This window comes from Pavona decussata, unplaced genomic scaffold (genome assembly GCF_977016875.1).
Source record: "Pavona decussata unplaced genomic scaffold, jaPavDecu1.1 SCAFFOLD_195, whole genome shotgun sequence".
Lineage (NCBI taxonomy): Eukaryota > Metazoa > Cnidaria > Anthozoa > Scleractinia > Agariciidae > Pavona > Pavona decussata.
In genome coordinates, this window is record NW_028145604.1 from 1,112,789 (window position 1) to 1,131,625 (window position 18,837).

Here is an 18,837-nt window from a genome sequence, read left to right on the forward strand (position 1 = left end):
TCACGAGAATCAATAAGGCCTGGATGAAGATGTTGTTTTGTTGTCATCGACTGAATGGTCGAGTCAGTTTATTAAATCTGCCAAAATTATCCAAGCCAGTGAAAATTCAAGACGAAGCTCTGAATGTTCATTGTCGTAAAGAAGCTTTGACTTTCGTATTATGCAGAAATATGAAAAACTGGAGAAGATCGGTGAAGGTATTGTCACAATTTTTTTTGCTTTCTTGTATATGGCTATTGAGTATCGTTTTACACTATCCACTGCGCGGGAAAAAATTATTTCATTGTTTTCAACGATCTTTAGGTACTTATGGAACCGTTTTCAAAGCAAAGCACAAAGAAACACACGAGATAGTAGCGCTGAAACGAGTAAGACTCGACGAAGATGACGAGGTGAATAATTTAACTGCTTAGCTTGGAATTATATTTGTGCAATTGTGGATTATTTCTCCAGTAGCGAACCACCCTATACCCGCCTGTCATCTGAATCATCATATTCAGTTTTTATCCATGAGTGACATGTAAATGCATACACTGGAAAACGAAAAACGATTGTAGCTTCCGTTCACAAAACAAAACCGCGTGATTTACTGTGCTATAATATCAAAATAATTTAAAATCAAAATCGAGATTCATGGAGTACATTTATGCCCTTAATGATTTCATTTTATGAAATGGATTTCTTGTTTGTTGAATTTGATGATGTTTTGGAAATCACGATCGACGCTTAATTTTAAAAATAAACGACTTTAAAGTATGAAATGTCCTTAATTTAAATTGTAACCAAATGTTTACTGCCTAACACTTCAGATGTTTATTTTTGTCGAAATTTAAATATTTTGAACAGAAAGAAATTTTATGTTATTGTAATTTTTCAATTTGATATTGTTGCCTGAAACATTCATTATCAAGCCATTCCAATATTCTACACTGTAAATGTGTAGTCAAGTTCTATATTTAGAAGATACATTTTCTTTCTATTATTGGGCAATAGACAATACTATAGTAATTTAAGGTGTCTCCCTAGCATTATAAGCTTATGCATGCACTGTTGATGCAAGCAAAATATGCATGCACAAGCTGATGATGTGAGTAATATGTGCGTGTGAGCTGACGTAAGCTCATGCAAAACAGTGAAAAAGTCAACAATCAGCGTAAACGACAGCCCTGGAGTCAAAACAGGAAAAGCATTTCAAAGAAAACATCCAGAAATAGTTTTATAAACTGAAATATTGTTGTTTGTGTCTTCAAAGATAACCGAGGTTGTAAATTTCATCTGATTCGGTAGGTTGCAAAAACAAGTCCCATGCTTAAAAGTTCATGCGTGCCCAAATAGCAATTTTGGCGAATTGCCTTTCTAAGACAAAAATGTAAACTTTCATCTGCATTTTCTCTCCTTTCCTTCGGTGAAATTTTCTAAAATCTGGCACAGAAGTTTCAAATAATTTGCTCTAGTTAGAGCTCAAGTATGCAAAAAAGTAAAAAATCTGCCTTTGTAACCCCTACCTTTTTTGTTCTTTTAAAAACGATTTTCCTGGTGAGATTCTATCCGTTGTTAAAATTTGAGAAGATTTCACGGTGGGAAATTGAAAAAAAAAAAAAATCAAAGCCTAATACACACTGATACATGTATAAATGCCTGTGTTTGAGTAGTTTTAACTCTAGACTCAAGGGCATTATTGTACCTGGGAGGGTTTGAGGACACAGTTTTGTTCTTGACTTTTACATTGTGGGGGATTTCAATGAAAAAAAGAAAACAAGGGAAAACTGGCTTTTGATGTGTACATAACATAGCCCATGCCATATTACAAGTGAAAACCCTATGAAGCCACCTTAAGTTACCTTAAAGTATTGGTACATGTAGCTTGACTTCATTTGATCCTTTTATATGTTACTTCAGGGCATTCCCAGTTCAGCTTTGAGAGAAATTTGCATTTTAAAAGAACTGAAACACAAGAACATTGTGAGGTAATTAATATGTGACAGTTGGGTGATTGACTATTGAATTTTCACATTAATAATATATGACTATTCAGGAATGTGTTTAGAGAGATAATAAATATAATTATTATTTTTATCTAACTACGTTTTAGTTATTCATGTACAAAGTTTTACATAATTTTTAAAAGACATGTCAGTGAGATTCCAAGCAGGCCAGCTGGTTTGTTTGAATGTTTCTTCAACATTTAAAATTGGATCACTTTTAGTTGCACATCTTGCACACATGGATTGCCAGCTTTGAACCATACTACATTACAAAATGGATGACAAATATTTTTGATAGCATTCTGTAGAAATATGTTGCATGAATGGAACAGGATACCTGGGATTTGTTGTAATTTTTCATAATTTACTTTTTTTGCCATCTGATATGCATGTAATAACAGTGATTTGCTTCTTGGCATGTGGTTGGCCACAAATGATTGAATGGTTTGTTTCAATTCGTTTCAGTTAAATTATGTTGTTCTTTAAGATATCTGATAAAAAGAAAGGAATTATAAATGACTTTATATAGTATTTACAGTAAGAAAAAATATTTTCATTGTGGACATGAAGAGATAGAGAAACATTTTTCAAAACTAACAGCAAATTAACTTGATTGTTGACAATAAATTAATGAAAAAAATATATGAATTATAAAATTGTTGCACCGTAGACCTACTATAATGTCACTCCTTGGGTATCTGAGTATCATAGAGTTCTAATTCTTTTTCATGGTAGCCATGATGTTATTATTTTTAATTATTTCAAGTCCAATAAAAATATGTAATTATAATTTGAAAAATTGTATTGAAACCTGGCAAGATGTCACTTTTTATATCAAACTGAAATCTGAATCTCAGTAACTTCTGAATCTCAGTAACTTCTAGAAGAGAAAGATTAAATGAACCACCCTGTGAGTAGAGCTTCTCTTTCATCTGTCCAAGAAAATTGGGAAGAGAGGATATTTCAATTGCAACAGCCCCAATGTCTGTTTGTTTTTCCTCACTTTGGTTTTCAGCCTTTAATGCAGGCATTGATTTTTACTGAGAACGCAAGGATCAAAACCAAGCTTACTATACTCAAAGGCAAAATGGTACCAAACCTGTTGCCTCCAAGACATACTTTTTTCCCTGCTCAAACACCAAGACAGTATAATTTGCAGAGGAACTAAGTATAGACTGGTTTGAATTTTTTTCTGGTTTCAATTGGATACCTCTGTACATGTACATAAATTCTCAACTCATTGTTATCCTTTTTGAATCCTTTACTATCATATCAAATCAAATCAAATCAAAACACATTTCTTGAGCACCATATACTATCATTCTTTGATTGCACTGCTAACTGTGCTTGTGAATGACCAAACTGAATTTAGTGAAGAGTTTGGTTTAAAAACGTTTTACTTAAAAGAGTTCACAAAATGTAACAATACAGATAATCAGTTTGAAAACTGTATTTGACATTAAGGTCATTCCAAACCATCCTCTTTCCTACCACTGCTTAATATTTTCTTTCATTTTTTTTAGGTTACATGATGTGATGCACAGTGAGCACAGGCTGACCTTAGTGTTCGAATATTGTGATCAGGTATTTATAAATTTCAGTAGACATCTGCCAATTTCTTTTTATCAGTTCTTAAGATTCATAGTCAGTAATATTGTAATCGCGTTATTTAACACTTTGTCGAAAATTTTGAAAAGAACCGCTGAAAGGTACTCAGAATTCTGTTTTGCGGGCGTGGTCCAAACAATATTTTGCCCCTAAGAGGTACCAAATCAGTTGACTGACATTTACTTCCTGTTATATTTTTCCGCTCAGTACCCTAAAAGGTAACACCATACCTCCTACAGAAGTCATTTTGGATGTTAACACCCTAAGGGGTACCACACCCCACAAATGTTTATCCCTAAAAGATACAACGATCACCACCCCCCCCCCCCCCCCCCCCGGGAGCTCTGCGTGTGTTGTAATTACATGTAACTCAATTGCTGTATTATGCCTTGTAGGATCTAAAAAAGTACTTTGACAGTTGCCAAGGTGAAGTTGATGCAGCTGTTGTGAAGGTAAACATGGATGGGTTCCCAGACATGGTTAAAACTTTTAAGAATTTGTGGATGAAGACCTAAAGGTAGAACTTTAAAGTCAATTTTTATTTTTAGCCAAAAAGGAGTACTCTCTGTGATAGCTGATGCCAAATTTAGAGTCTGTTCAAAGTACTTTCCTATGGGCTATTATTATGCTGTAGAAGGTCATTCTAACTTTTGAGTCTTTCAGTGGTGTCCTAGAGTGCAGCCATTCACATGAAAAGATATTAGAAGGAGCATTTTTTCAGCAGGGTTGCGTGTTTTTTTAAAGATCTTTTTATAAGTGCAAATTTTTACTTAGAAATTGTGCCAAATGTTAACTTGGAGCTCTAATAAGGCATGGTGCAACAAAAATATCCATACTTGTTAATCCTAATGGCAAACTTCACAATTCTGGCCTGGGAAATGGGAGGGGAATACTTGCAAGTTCCCACATCCCAAGCCTAGAGTCATATGGTGAATATGGGATTTTTTTTTTTAATCTTTCATTTTTGCTCTTTTCTTAGTCATTTATGTTTCAACTGCTGAGGGGCCTGGCTTTTTGCCACAGTCACAACGTGCTTCATCGGGACCTCAAGCCACAAAATCTTCTCATCAATAAGGTCTGAGCTGCTTATTTCACTAGCAGAAGGTTCCTTTCATAGTTGTGATCACACAAAGACTTTTCAATACACGGTTGTCCATGGTTTCTACAATTATAACAGTCAGGAAAGCCTTTAGAAAGTTAAAAATTTACACCAAAGCAGATAATGTTCCAAGGGATTAGCGTGAAATTTCCTCAGATAGAAAAGTTGAAGTGCAATATTTATTTCCTTGGTGCTAGTCATCACTTGAGCAAGTAAAACACAAAGCAACCAGTTTTACTGCTACTCTCCCCTGTTCACAAAGGATCTACCAGTCAGACTATTACATGTACAAGTTCTGGGGTGAGTTGCATAAAATTTAACGTCGGGCGTAACTGCTAACGCCAGACCTTCATCCCAGTCACATTCAGTATTTTAACGTCTGACGATAGCATTTACGCCCAGCATTTAGTTTTATGCAACTCGTCCCTGATGCCCAGCACTAACCATCACAACTTCATATCATATTATAGAAGAGCACACATGTCATCACCTCTACAAATTCCCAATATGACCAGCTCCCAGTTGGCTTGGTAGCTCAGTTGGTAGAGCACTGCATCAGTATTGCAGAGGTCATGGGTTCCAATCCTGTTCAACCCTGAATTTTTTTCAAATTACCTTTTTGCAGCCGCTTAAGTTGCATGTACATAACTGCAATAATCATTCACTGCAATTCTTTCGTCCACAGTTCAAACATGAATTTCATATATTTTACTTTCAGAGCATATAGAGCTGGTGGAGCTTTGCAAAATTTGAATTCATTATCTTCTATCTTATGTACAATATAAGGCACTAATTAAAGCTTGCAAATGTACATGTAGCAATGTTAAGTTGTTCTAATTTTCTATTCCTCGTAGGATGGTGAGCTCAAGTTGGCAGATTTTGGTCTGGCGAGAGCTTTTGGTATTCCTGTCAGATGTTACTCAGCTGAGGTAAACAAACTAGGGGAATAAACAGGCTATGTAGAGTTTTAGTTGATTTTTACCCCATTATACGACCAAATTCCAGGAAGAAATGGGCATTTGTTTCTCAGATGATCTGTCAAAGGCTACCACCTGCCAATCTAAAGAAAACAGGAAAAAACCTGAAATTTTCTGAAATCTGTTTCTTTCAGATTGCTCAGCTGCCCTGACCCTGTGAAGGTAATCTCCCTCTCCCTCCCCTGTCATTTGATTTCCTGTCTTACACTGTTTCATTGTGTGGTCAAACAGTTAAGGCAGCATCCCCTGCCCCCTGCCTCTTTTGTGTATGGTCAGATGAGAGGGTGGGGGTGGGAGGGGGGGAGGTTGAAAAAGCTGAAAAACGATTCCATAAGTTTCCATTTATTTAGCTCCTCAATAGTAGGGCGATGGCACTATACAATTGAATTTGCGTTTTTTCAAACATCGTCATGATTAATCCAACTCACTTTAAGTCAGGTGTGGGTAAAATTTCCTGGAGTTGAATTCTTGGAGACTGCACCCAAGTTTAGAGAGAGAAAGAAAAATTCGTCGTCGTGTGTTTACGTTCTAGACGTGCAGTGACGGCAATGAAATGTGCCAAAAAGTGTAATGCACATGCAGAGTTGTTGCAATTTTGATGTTCTTGTTGCCGTTGCCTTCATCGTTGCTTACACTTCCTAGTAACCCCACCCCAAATATAGGCCACATGGACAGTTGTAAACATTTAGCTGTTTTAAGGTGGTACCCTAGTGTTTCCAGCTGTTTTTATTGTGAAACCCAGCCAGTTTTGGAATGAAAAATCCCCTCCAATACTAAGCGTTCCCCTCCCCTGTCTGCATCAGTCAGTACATTGTACCAATGTCATAGTCGGTTAAGTGCTTATGTTTATTTCCTGGACAGGTGGTGACCCTGTGGTACCGTCCTCCTGATGTCCTCATGGGAGCAAAGCTTTACTCAACCTCAATAGACATGTGGTCTGCTGGCTGCATTTTTGCAGGTAACAAAAGAAAATCAACCATGCTTGAGGCCTTCTTTTTCTTTTCTTTCGTTTTTAGCAAAAGACACAAGCATATTACATTTCTAACGTGATAAAATATTACTTCAATTTGTTTGGACTTCATTGCATTTATGTATTAAAACGTTGTTATCCAGTTCGATTTGGCTGTCACGTTGTCTTTTTTCTCCCCCAGAAATCGCCAATGGAGGCAGACCACTTTTTCCAGGGAGTGACATCGATGACCAACTGAGACGAATTTTTAAGTATCCTTTGATAAAAGACTTTTAATACATTATTTTGTTGCATCTCGTTTGTTTCACTTTATTGGGTTATTTTTTTAAGCTTTTTCGTTATCATTTTCTTCAACCCCTTAATGAAATGGATTAAAATCCGCCTTCGCACTTATTGAAATATCTGCGAGTTTACTCGCGCGTGCGTTTTCCACGCGAGGATTTTCTTTTAATTTAGTAATCCTTTCTTCTCTATTTATAGATGCCATTTGTTCTCGTCTTTTATACAAAGCACGCGTTACACATTCACGCGTCGTGGATAATCATGGACACCATTTTCTTCTTGTTAATAAAAAATTCTGGGGTGCTTCAAGCGGCCAAAATTTCGGGTTGTCTTAGTTGAGACTAAAAGGAAACGCGCAGATATTCGGGAAATTTTCTGTAAGAAGTGGGTGACCTTCGAAGATTTCCACTTGTTCTGCCGTTTTTAACCGTTTGGAACGAAAATCACGATCCCCTTTGCACAGAGATTTCTTTGCTGTTCGAAACGACAGAAAACGTTAAATAGTTCTGCACTGTTTGATCAAAATGATCTTCACTCACAACAAGTTACCACCGTTATAGATATATTGAACTTCGTTTGTACGTGTTAAACTCTGTATCAAACAATTTTAAAATCTTCTTTGTTTTTGCATCGAAAAGGAAATGGTAGTTTCCATGAACTGAAATCCAATCTCACTATGACTTAATCTGCAACAATAACCACAAATATCAATAAGTCATTGTCAAGTCTCTAAATTTATAGCTGTAAGCTTTTCTAATTTTAGTGTCAAGTGTCCGGACATCAGCGTTGCAGAATATCTTTCCTCCTTCCTCTTCAAAAAGCCATTGATGTTTTTTCTGCCACTCGCCGAGTCTCAGTGTAAGGATTTTACCTAAGCTTCTTTACCTGAGGTTCTAATTCTTTACCGTTTTCTTCAAGCACTGTCTCAGGTATTTCCGGATAATCCGGAGGAACAGAAATAAATTTAGCAGCATTTCTTTGTGGAGAAACCATCTCTATTTTTCAAGAATCGAAAGTTGTCGTGTGATGTGTCATGGCACTCATATGCGTATTTCTTTCACATCTGGGCTCTCCCTCAAGAGTTACAGAAAAACATGCCGAATGTGAATATAGCGCTCCACTGCTATGCCTTTTTCCTGCTGGTAAAAATGAATTATATAATCTCTTTTTAACAAAAATCTCTCCTAGAGTTAGTTGGAAAATGCGACTCGTGATGCACTGGATTGACGTTTTTGCGTCAGTAGACCACAAAGGTACGCAAAAATGCGCCCGAGAATGAACACTGTATTGATGTGACATCTCCTTTCCAGGCTAATTGGAATATTGAGTATTTCTCTGAGGAGAATAAATTAAGCAAAACATCGTAGCTTCAACATCCAAGGAAGTGACGGTTCAGCATCCATTTGGTTGCTTTCCTGCGCGCGCACCACATGCGAGATTTTTTTTTTTTTTTTTTTTTGCAAGTGTGACTGAGAACGAGGCAACCTCGTTCCCAGGAGAGATTCTCCAGACGGAGGAGAGACGATCCTGGGAATGAATTTGAGAACGAGGCTCTTCCCTAGGCCTGACGCGGAAAGCTACCAGGAGAGGTTTCCATTTAGCCAAAATATCTCGTGCAATCAATTTAAATGCAAATGGCGCATGAGTCTATTAAAAATTTCCCAGAATATACGGGTAATACCTTCGTAGGTACAACACATTTTTCCCTTCCAACCGTTTGAACGGAAACGAACGTCCATTTCCGCTGTGCGCAGTGACACAAAACACCATAAAATCGAAAGAATTTTCCGCTGTGTTTAAATCGGGAACAAGTGTGCTGCTTTGAAACAAAGACCAAGTTATCCCTGCCCCTGCATAAAGTTCAATTTCCTCGTCAATGAATAGCCTACTGGCTCTTCGCCAGGATAAAAATTCTGCTTAACGGCTGTTTGACACGAAGTTTCCGGAAGTTCGAACGAAACAAACTCTTTTCATATTATTGTCGTGTCATGATCTGTAAGTATTCAGAGCATTTTCGGCTTCCTGTCAAAGATATCTTTTATTAGCTTGAAGTTGTTGGTCAGTTATCGATCAGTCTGTGTCATGAGTAAAGACGACGAGTACGCCAACGAAAACGTAACTACCCCGGGATAATCTTAACTCATTTAATTTGCACGATATGACCGAAACTATCCGGGAGCTGAATTCGTAGCCGCGGCTTTCAAGCTCAGAAAGACGAGGAAACTTGTCTATATCGTGTGTTCACGTTCTCCACAAAACTTGAATTCGGTCATTTCACGTTATTATTTGCAGAGGGCGACAAAGAAATGTACAAAGTATATAACGCATGTACAGAGCCAGTAATATTGCTAATTCTAACTGTTGGTTAAGTTTTCAGACGTTCTCGTTGCCGTTCTCGTCGTCGCTTAAGTTCCCTGTAGTAAACTGTTTTGATGCTGACTTTGTCCTTTTCTCCGCATGTGCAAAGTTAATTTGTTTGACAAAGTTCTTGTCGCTGTTATGGTTTAAAACCCCCCACAAGTAAAACCTGTTTGTGGTATCTTCATTCTCCTATTTTTCCTCGGTCTTCTGTTTAGATATAAAAGAGAGAGTTAATTTAAGTTGAATACGAGGACAAAACATCACGAACAATAACGAAATTGAACCATTACAAACTCGTCGCTGAATTTGCAAACGGAATGTAAAAACTTTTACGGCCGGAATATTCGCCACTTGGTCACTTTGTTATCAAGTTTATTGTTTTTCTTTCGTGCCTACTCACTAAGCGGTTTCCTTTTAGGTAATTAACCCATTACATAAACACCGTTTCTGTATGTTTGTACGTGAAGTTGTACATGCAATTATCAAACGCGGATATACAGAGTTCATTGAGGTGGTCTTCGCTTATTTTACAAAGGCGTTCCGTCTCCCAAAAGCTGCGGCAATTAATCATTTTGAAACTACAGAGCAGAAGTTAAATTTATTGAAACAAACTGCTAAGTCCTTATCCAAAACACATACAAGCACTTGTACTAATTGAGTTATGTTTTTTAATATATAAATAGACTATAAAGAGCGCTTTGAGTTGCTGCTAAAACGAGCAAGTAGGTGTGTCAAGCTATTGTAAGTTGCAACAGAGCTTATTCACATACCACTTTAATTACTTTGAGAGCGCCGAAACAGGCTTACGCAAACATCTTGAAAGGGCCTTTTGTATTTTCTCAGTTGTTTATCCCCAAGTGAGGACATATACCGTGGGCTTTTTATTTTCTTTGAGAAGAAATGTTATTGTAAGGAGCAGAATTGGGGTTGTCTTTTAGAAAACACTCAGCGAGTTCAATTCTCCCCTAGATAGTCGCAAAGACTTGCCGCTTTTCATTTTTACCCCATAGTCAGCTTGTCTCCTGCAACTTTCAGCTTACTACTTGTTAATCCTCGCCCAATAGTGTATTTTTAGCGCTATAGCGGAGAACTGAAACGCATTATAAGCTTATCTTAAAACACGCCGGCCTTTTTTTAATAAATGAATGAAAGTTTTTTTTAAAAAAGAAATTCCTTAACCGCTTGTCAGAGTTCTAGGCCCGCCCTCTGAAGAAACTTGGCCCAACGCCTCTAAACTACCGGCCTACAAGGTACATGTGTTATTGTTTTAATTCGTTTTAGTCTGTAACTTATAATTTTAGTATCCAGTAAATTTTTCGATCGAATTAATTTGTTTGTTCGTGTTTCTAGCCTTTTTAGGGTCTATTTTTAATACTTGCATTTACTGCATCCTTATTCTCGAACATTTGCGTGATCCTTGAAGTTAATAGGATTATAATAAATGAATGAAGTACCTATTAATTAATCTGATTTATAGTATTATTAATTACTATTTTTGTTAAGTACAAAGGTTAAAATACTCATGCTACAATAGCATTTTCCCCTTTACTGGCGCTCGCCGGAAAATTCCTGAATTTTTTTTTATTGCGCTCCTCCTGGCAAGGCGTTTCATTTTTTTTTCTTTTGTGAGCAGCATCAACAAGGTTATGCTGTGTGTGGTAGTTCTATCTTTTGAGTCTGTAGATGAAATTCTAAAGTTTGACCATTCAAATGAAAGCTACTGAGCGGTGTTGTTTATTATGCTGAACAAGGTGGTTTAGAGTTTTGAGTCCGCGGACGATGGAATCTTGGAGTGTGCCCATTCAAATGAGCGTTACTTTGGCCCCCTTCATGTGGTGGTGTTACTTTTTTGAAACTTGGCAACTTGAAACTTCAAGTTTTTTGCTGCGACTTGCGGTCTTAGCGTCAGATATAAGATGGGATTAAAGAGTCCATATTGCGACCTCTGGGACTCTTTTTTGTGTCCTTAGACGAAACACGTCTCCTGGTGCCCTCTGTCCGAGCCCCGGTTTCCATAAAGCCAATTAAACTAACCCTCGATTAGTAATAAATCTGCTGCAGTTAATACTTATACCTAGGATAACTAATCCGGGATAAAAAATAAACGTATTCCTGAGAGCAACATTTAACTTTGTGCCTTGACGGGGCGACCTGTACGTTTTGCAACGTCTTACATGGTTGATCGAGAGGACAAAAGAACGAACAACAGAACAATGCTCCCAACCCTCAAAAACAATGCAGCTGTAGGTTATAAGGGTCCAGTGAAAAAGAGAGCTTTTGAAGGGTGTAACCATGTTTAGTATGAGCTCATACTATTAAAAGCTCACACTAAACCGGTCAAACAAGTTATTATTACATGATTTCTTGTTTGTTTGTGGTTCTTAGATCGAGTCTCTTATTTAAGATGAAATTTTCAGACAAAGCTTGGTTAATTCTCCCCCAAATCTCTCCTAACAAAAAAAAATATTTTTGGCGTTAGTCATAAATAGAGTTTTTGTTTTTAATTACTGACCTTCTGCTATTTCCTGAATCAGCTAAACTGATTAACGGTATTGCGCAGTTTAAAGCTGTCACTTTCTTGTTGTGGTAAACTTTTCCCACGACTAGTAAGTTAATAGACCTCGCTAAGTGGATTAAATTTAACCCCTCGCTTATTCCTCAGTTAGTGTTAATCGGGCTTTCGAAAAAGACTCCAAGATGAATTTTAATCAACGATAAGCGCCATGTGATCCCAGATTAGTGCTTATCGGTTTTCCAGGAACCGGGATCCATTTCTCAAAACTCCCAAACAGATTTCGGCTCCGATAAGTACGATATTGTTTTTTTTTTTTTGTTTTTTTCAATCCGTTTTCGATTAACTGATTATACGTTTTAGTGCCATGCTTGCCAATGTGGTTTAATTAAGTTGTCAAAAATATTAAAATAGACTGATTTGCATTAGTCAACATTGTACACATGAAATAGATGTTCCGGTCCGAAATGTTGCCGGACGTTTTGAAAAGCACCAAGTGTTCAAATGCGTGCGCAAGCCAAGGAGAGCTCCTGGGTTTATTGCAGGATTATTTTATTGGCGAGTTAAATTTATATAGTAGCGCGTCCGTCAAACGCAGCGCAAAATTTTTGCCAAGGAAGAGTATCTTCCTGTTATAAAGAGTTTGAACTGGACAGCTTTTGCGAACAAAACCATATTGGAATTGATCTACTTCTTGAGCTACGTTTCAAATTTAATCTGCCATCCATCGAAGCAACTAAACCCTGAATAACCCAAAATAAAATCTGCAATGCTTGCTGGGCGTAATCTTGCCAAATAGGACATTTGCATGATGGCATTATTTGACTACAACAATCAGGATGTATTTCCCTTTCTTTTCAACTTTTCAAACGATGTTATCAACGGAAAGAAATTGAGGAAGTCTCAAAAGCCGATTAACACTGAATCCAGGTTCATTAAAACTCAGCACATCCACAAAACAAAATTAAGGAAGCCTCGAACATGTGTTGTTGCTATTTAAACCTTGTCCGGCGTCAGCAGTTGACCTCTGCGACGAGTATAGGGATGTATTTAGGACCCACCCTCCCCGAACTCAAAAGCCGATTAACACTGACTCCGGGTTCATTAAAACTCAGCACATCCACAAAACAAAATTAAGGAAGTCTCGAACAGGTGTTGTTGCTATTTAAACCTTGTCCGGCGTCAGCAGTTGACCTCTGCGACGAGTATAGGGATGTATTTAGGACCCACCCTCCCCGAACTCAAAAGCCGATTAACACTGACTCCGGGTTCATTAAAACTCAGCACATCCACAAAACAAAATTAAGGAAGTCTCGAACAGGTGTTGTTGCTATTTAAACCTTGTCCGGCGTCAGCAGTTGACCTCTGCGACGAGTATAGGGATGTATTTAGGACCCACCCTCCCCGAACTCAAAAGCCGATTAACACTGACTCCGGGTTCATTAAAACTCAGCACATCCACAAAACGAAATTAAGGAAGTCTCGAACAGGTGTTGTTGCTATTTAAACCTTGTCCGGCGTCAGTAGTTGACCGCCGTGGCGATTGTAGGGGTGTATTTAGGACCCACCCTCTCCGAACACAAAAGCCGATTAACACTGAGTCCAGGTTCATTAAAACTCAGCATGGCTTGTTTCTCTAGCTTGAAGTGTTTTTGTCGCTAAAGCTTGAACTTACAGTCAACTCAAAACTGAGATACAAGAATGCTCAACCTCGATACAGAAAAAATGACAGTTTTCCTCAAATTGCAAATTATCGAGAAAATTAAAAGTAGTATACTTAACAATGTTTTAAAGATAGTGGGTCGAGGAATCCATGACACCCATAAAAAAAAAGTGCTCTCGGAATATAGCTAAGCGCTCTTGTGGTTTCTTGCCCGACACAAGTTTTCGTGGGTGAAAACTCTTCCGTGGGCGTTTGCGTCGTCAATTATATCTCTGCGTCTCGTTTCTCTAACCGCTGTTTTCAATCTTCAGGACTTCTCGTACCTTCAAAGTGGTGGCTCTGTCTCGCTAGCTGTTGTTGTGCCGAAGCTATCCGTCGCGGGAAGAGACCTGTTGCAGGTTTGAAATAGTTACTGTTTGCGTTCAAACGAACTGAATACTTTGATGTCTCTTGTGTGACACCATTTTTTTTTATGTGAAAGAACCTGTTGCATATTAACGTTGATCCTTTGAAAGATTTAATTTTTTAGAACGTGCTAAGAACTTTTGCATTAATTTTTAAAAATGAGAAGAAAAGGTACAATATTAAACGCAATAGTTCACGTTCTTCTTGAAAAACCTGAGAGTACTAACACCAGCACCAGCCTTATGTCAGCAACCAAACTATTTGTAAATGGCTTCAAAATTATTTATAATTTGCAAAACGCCTTGTTTGCTCAGTTCTAAAAATAAGGACGGTTTAAGAACATTAAATCCTTAGGGAAAAAAACGAAGAACTTTTAACCACAGCTTAACAAAAAACGTTCTTATAAAAAGGTGTGTTTTTACGAGAGCGATTGATTAAACCTTTCAATCGCAGCGATCCCCAAGTTTATTACTGGAAAAGGTCCCGAAAATACTTGCAGACAAAATAGACATCACCACAAGAAAGCATTGCCAACAGCTTTGATTTCAATATTGTTTGTTTCGTGTTTCAACAACAAATTATAGAATGAAGATCACATAATACAAGTTGACGTTTAATTCTTGGCATGAAAGGATTAATTTGATTCGCGCCACCGACAAACGATAACGAATGACGCTTTGTCTCTTTGAGGAGTACAACTATACCGCGACGGTATTGACGGCGATAGCCGCGCAAAATTAATGAGCATTTCAATGGCTCTGCACGTGTTTTATACATGTTTCTGCATGCATTTCATAGCACCTTCTGCAAGGTGGTGTAAAATTTCCAGCGGATAGAGTGGTTACATCCACGTTTCGTTTTAAACTTCGAGAAAAATTTAGCAACGGGAAAGTTGAGATGCCGAAAGAAAAGCAGCTTGGATTGTTAGCGTTGTAGACTTTGCCTCGAAAAATGTCCGTGTTCTGTTTAGCCCTCGTAACCCCTGCTAAAGGAGGTAAACTGTCAGATATTCAATTTACAATTACACAGCAAACTCTAGGTTTTTATAGGCTGATAGTTTGCCGTGAGCCAACTCTCAAAGTCGATAGATTCCAAGAGCGGGTCGTCTAATTATTTAACATAACCCAGTAACCGTTCTATTAAACAAAGAAATTCAGTAAAAATGGATTATTTCTAGTTTAGTGGTTTGAGATATTGGAAATTTTCCTTGCGCACACTTCAATAGCATTCTACCGAAAATTAGACCGCCCTTGTACGTTTGCTCAATAGTCGGTGGCTGGTTTATGCCAATTTTATATAAAAACCCTTTGGCCCTTGAGCAGCCTAAAGTCACATGTGCGGCAAAGTAAACGAAACGATATTCTCCGAGTTTTGTCATGAGGTACTACACTAGTGCAATGGAAATTGTAATCAGTGTTTTTTGGTGCGGTTATTTCGGATAAAAGTGTATTAAATCCATCCGTAACTTGAAAATTTTGGCTTAACTGTTCCAATGGTGGTGTCTTGAAAAGATCGCTGAAATTTAATTATGGTTTCCCCTAAAAAAAAAATACACATACAATAGCCTCTGTAATCCAGGTCAAGCCGACGAAACGTTCCGTGATGATTTCCCAACTTTAAGAGGAACACAAAGGCACCATTATCTCGGAGAAAGGAAATTAGAGAAATTCAACAATGATTACAAAGATTTCTTTCAAATCTCAGCGACTTTTCTCCGTTGTTATTACTGTAATTGTTCCTGGTTTGTTCTTTAACTTGTCTATTCTGTTTTCAATTTCGCACAAAAAAACCTGACAATTTCTTCGTGAACATCCGCAGCTTTCCAAGCCTCACAATCTTGACACTTAACCCTGTTTCACTTCATACAATTCATTTGCCTGACAACAGTTGTAATGCTTACACTTTGATTTTTCTAGAAACTGTTGGTGCTCAATCCCGCCCACAGAATATCAGCTGAAGACGCTATGCGACATCAATTTTTCTCAGATCTCAGTCCGTCATTTCGTGCTTGACTCAGTCAAAGATTATACAAAACAGAACAGACATGGAGAACTTCAACACTCGCCAAGCGCAATATCCTTCATGTATAAATCATATTGTAATCAAATTTTAGCTGATCTTTATTGGTCTGTAAAATACGTGTACAATAAAGTTTTATTATATCGATTAACAGAACATGGCTTTGTTTTACAATTATAGAGAGTATGTGTTTCATGAGTTCTTTATATAGAAACGTACTTGTTTTATTGGACGAGAAAATGTATGGCTTATTTCTCGTTTTTCCTACCAGTGATCCAGTGGATTGCGAGGGCGGTAACCGAACTAACAACACTCTGGGTTATCCTGCGATAGACTAGCGTCCCACTCAGCCGGAACTAGTAATATTCCTACTAGAAACGGTTTTGCAGTGCTGGAAATAATTTTTCGTGTTTAACAGGCGATGTGTATTCTTGCAAATCTTTACTTTGATTGGATGTATTGTCCGGACGTCCGCCATCTTGGATTTCTACCGAGACACAATTTTTTAGCATACACGACGTATCTATGTATTTTAGGATTTTGAAATGCATGATGAAGTAATGCGACCAGTTATAACAAGTTCGTGAAGACTATTGTAGCGACCTTATTGGAAGGTTATGACTTTATTGTCAAGGTTTTGTTACACGGCTTCCTACAAATACGAAAAAATATAACTTAATCTCGACAGGTTGGATGCCAGATAAGCGCCATTATCAATATTTTCCTTCTGCTCGCTGTTCTGGATTTATTTGTTATGCTGGTGGCAGGGAAAAAGATTGTTTACTTATGGTAACCATATCCTTTTTTTTTTTTCGTAACCTATATTATTTTTATAAGTATTTCTATTGTGGGGAGAAAATTAAACGGTGAACTCCTTATAACTCAAACTCTCGTTATTCGAATAGTTTTTAACTTCTCTTGAAGGTTCTAGATATGCGGCAAAATAAGGTACAATTGTACTCTTATGCAATATTATCTCTTTTAACCTAATTAGAGAAAATTAACTCTTAAGTTAATTGAAGTATTTGGACAAACGTGACCTAACTTATCGCGAATTGAGGGGAAATTTGGTTTGAAATAACGAAAATTGACGTAAATAAAGAAAAGGAAATCAACGAGGGAGCAGATATCACGTTTTCTATGTAGTGAAGAAACGTTGATGATTTCGAGACCATTTCCCCCCAAGAACATGAAACGATTACCGAGAAAGACAATTACGATGACAAGAGTTAAACTAAACTGAATATCGTGAATGATTTATTCAAAAGTTAAAATATGCCAGGTAAATTACAGCTGCTGATGCTCTAATCTAAGAATTTATAATAGCAAATGAACTCGCGAAAAAGAACGCTCCAGTTTGATTACAGGTCGAGGAAACTAACGATTGACGAAAAGAACGCGTGCTAAGTTGAAGCGAAGTTTTTGAATTCGTGTTAATTCCATGGCCCGAGAATTCACTTCCAATAATAAGGTATGCTGACAGCTGTTTTAAATGGTTAAGTAATCCTCACAGTAAAGGAACGCAGTTAATGGAATACCTAATAAATTAGAACTTTAAAAAAAGGTATCGAAAGGTACTTCGTTGAGAATGGAACCTAAGACCTCCAGATGCCGGTGTTATGCTGAACAATGAATCATCATTTTCTCACAGCAGCTTGCAAATACACCTGTTGTAACTGCCACAGGCGGCTTCTCTTTAAGTGCAGTTCGTGGTAGCAGTTTAAAAAACGCTCAACTTTAATCTCTCTACGAATACACGAAGTTAACTCTCAAGAAGATGAGCTGAGAACTTTTGATTTTACAAACTGTTGATGTTGGGAATTGAAAACAACAAAACGAATAAACAGAACTTACAATTGATATGCGAGTGCTAATGCAATGGAAACGAAACAAATCTAACCATTGAAACGGACGAACACTTACGTTATTTACGACGGCGCTGACAGTAAAAAGGGACTAGACTCGGGGGCAGTCTCTGAAACAACGTTTAACTTTCGTACTAGCTGTAGAACTGAAAATTGCGCGATGCCTGGTCGTTGAACTGAAGAAAAAAACTTAAAATCTAAGGGCCACCGGGTTATTTAAAACGGAGTCTAACCTTGACCATGGCTGCCGACAGTCATTAGACATGTTGATCATTTTGAGCGGAGGTCCGTGCCAAGTCTGCACAGCCATTTGTCTTCTTGGCGTCGCTTACGAGGTGGTCAAATTGAAATTGGTTTACATTGCGGTTTTGTTAACCCCGTCTGAACTTCGATTAAGAAGAAAACATCCTGAAACCTTTAAAGAAAATCATAATGTACTGGCTTCCCGCGTGGCATTCCACTGGGAGCCTCTATTACTCCACGCCAAGTTGGCTATGATCATCCTATATCCAACATGTGCGAGTGGAAAAGTTTAACCTGTCCTAATTAGAGGAATATTGAAGAATTTGAATGAACGTGACCAAACCGACGTATCGCAGATTAAGGGGAAGTTGGTTTGAAATAACGAAAATTGACGTAAATAAAGTTAAGAAAATTAACGAGAGATTCTATGTAGTAAAAAAAATGTTGACGATTCCAAAGCCATTTCGTCCCAAATACATTGAAGAGAAAGACAGTTGTGACGAATATCTCAAACGATTTATTCAAAGGTTGAAATTTGCCAGGCAAATAGAGCTGCTATTGTTTTGTTTTTTTTTTTGGTTTTTTTTTTTTTTTGGAATTTGAGGAAAATAGTAAGAAGTGAAGTCCCGGAAATGACGAAAATAATGCGCGTTAAATTGGCGCGAATTTTTTTAATTCGTGTTAATTCCATGGCCGGAGAGTTCATTTCCTAAAATAACGTACACTGACAGTTCTTTTAAATGTTTAAGTGATCCTCACAGTTAATGGCGTCTCTAGTAAATTAAAACCTTAAAACTGGAAAAGGTATCGAAAGATAGGCGCCTGAACTTCGCTTAAGTTAAAAGGCC

General features: G+C 37.6%; 1 protein-coding gene across 1 annotated transcript; it reads left to right on the forward strand.

Moving 5' to 3' along the window:
- The first annotated feature begins 26 nt into the window (after positions 1-26).
- LOC146461628 (cyclin-dependent kinase 5-like) lies at positions 27-16,028 on the forward strand. The gene is made up of 12 exons (XM_085086750.1): positions 27-197; positions 304-392; positions 1,900-1,967; positions 3,509-3,569; positions 3,989-4,045; positions 4,573-4,668; positions 5,547-5,621; positions 6,531-6,627; positions 6,821-6,890; positions 10,472-10,532; positions 13,769-13,855; positions 15,779-16,028. Exons 1-12 carry the CDS (start codon positions 161-163, stop codon positions 15,872-15,874), a joined length of 894 nt encoding a protein of 297 aa, XP_084942876.1. The 5' UTR covers positions 27-160; the 3' UTR covers positions 15,875-16,028.
- The last annotated feature ends 2,809 nt before the right edge of the window (positions 16,029-18,837 follow it).

What these genes read in the sequence shown, in the direction of transcription:
- LOC146461628 (XM_085086750.1), top strand. Translation starts at nt 161, where the DNA reads ATGCAGAAATATGAAAAACTGGAGAAGATCGGTGAAG. An exon ending in AAACACAAGAACATTGTGAG is followed by an intron (nt 1,968 to 3,508) that starts GTAATTAATATG and finishes CATTTTTTTTAG; the next exon opens with GTTACATGATGTGATGCACA. An exon ending in AAAATCTTCTCATCAATAAG is followed by an intron (nt 4,669 to 5,546) that starts GTCTGAGCTGCT and finishes TATTCCTCGTAG; the next exon opens with GATGGTGAGCTCAAGTTGGC.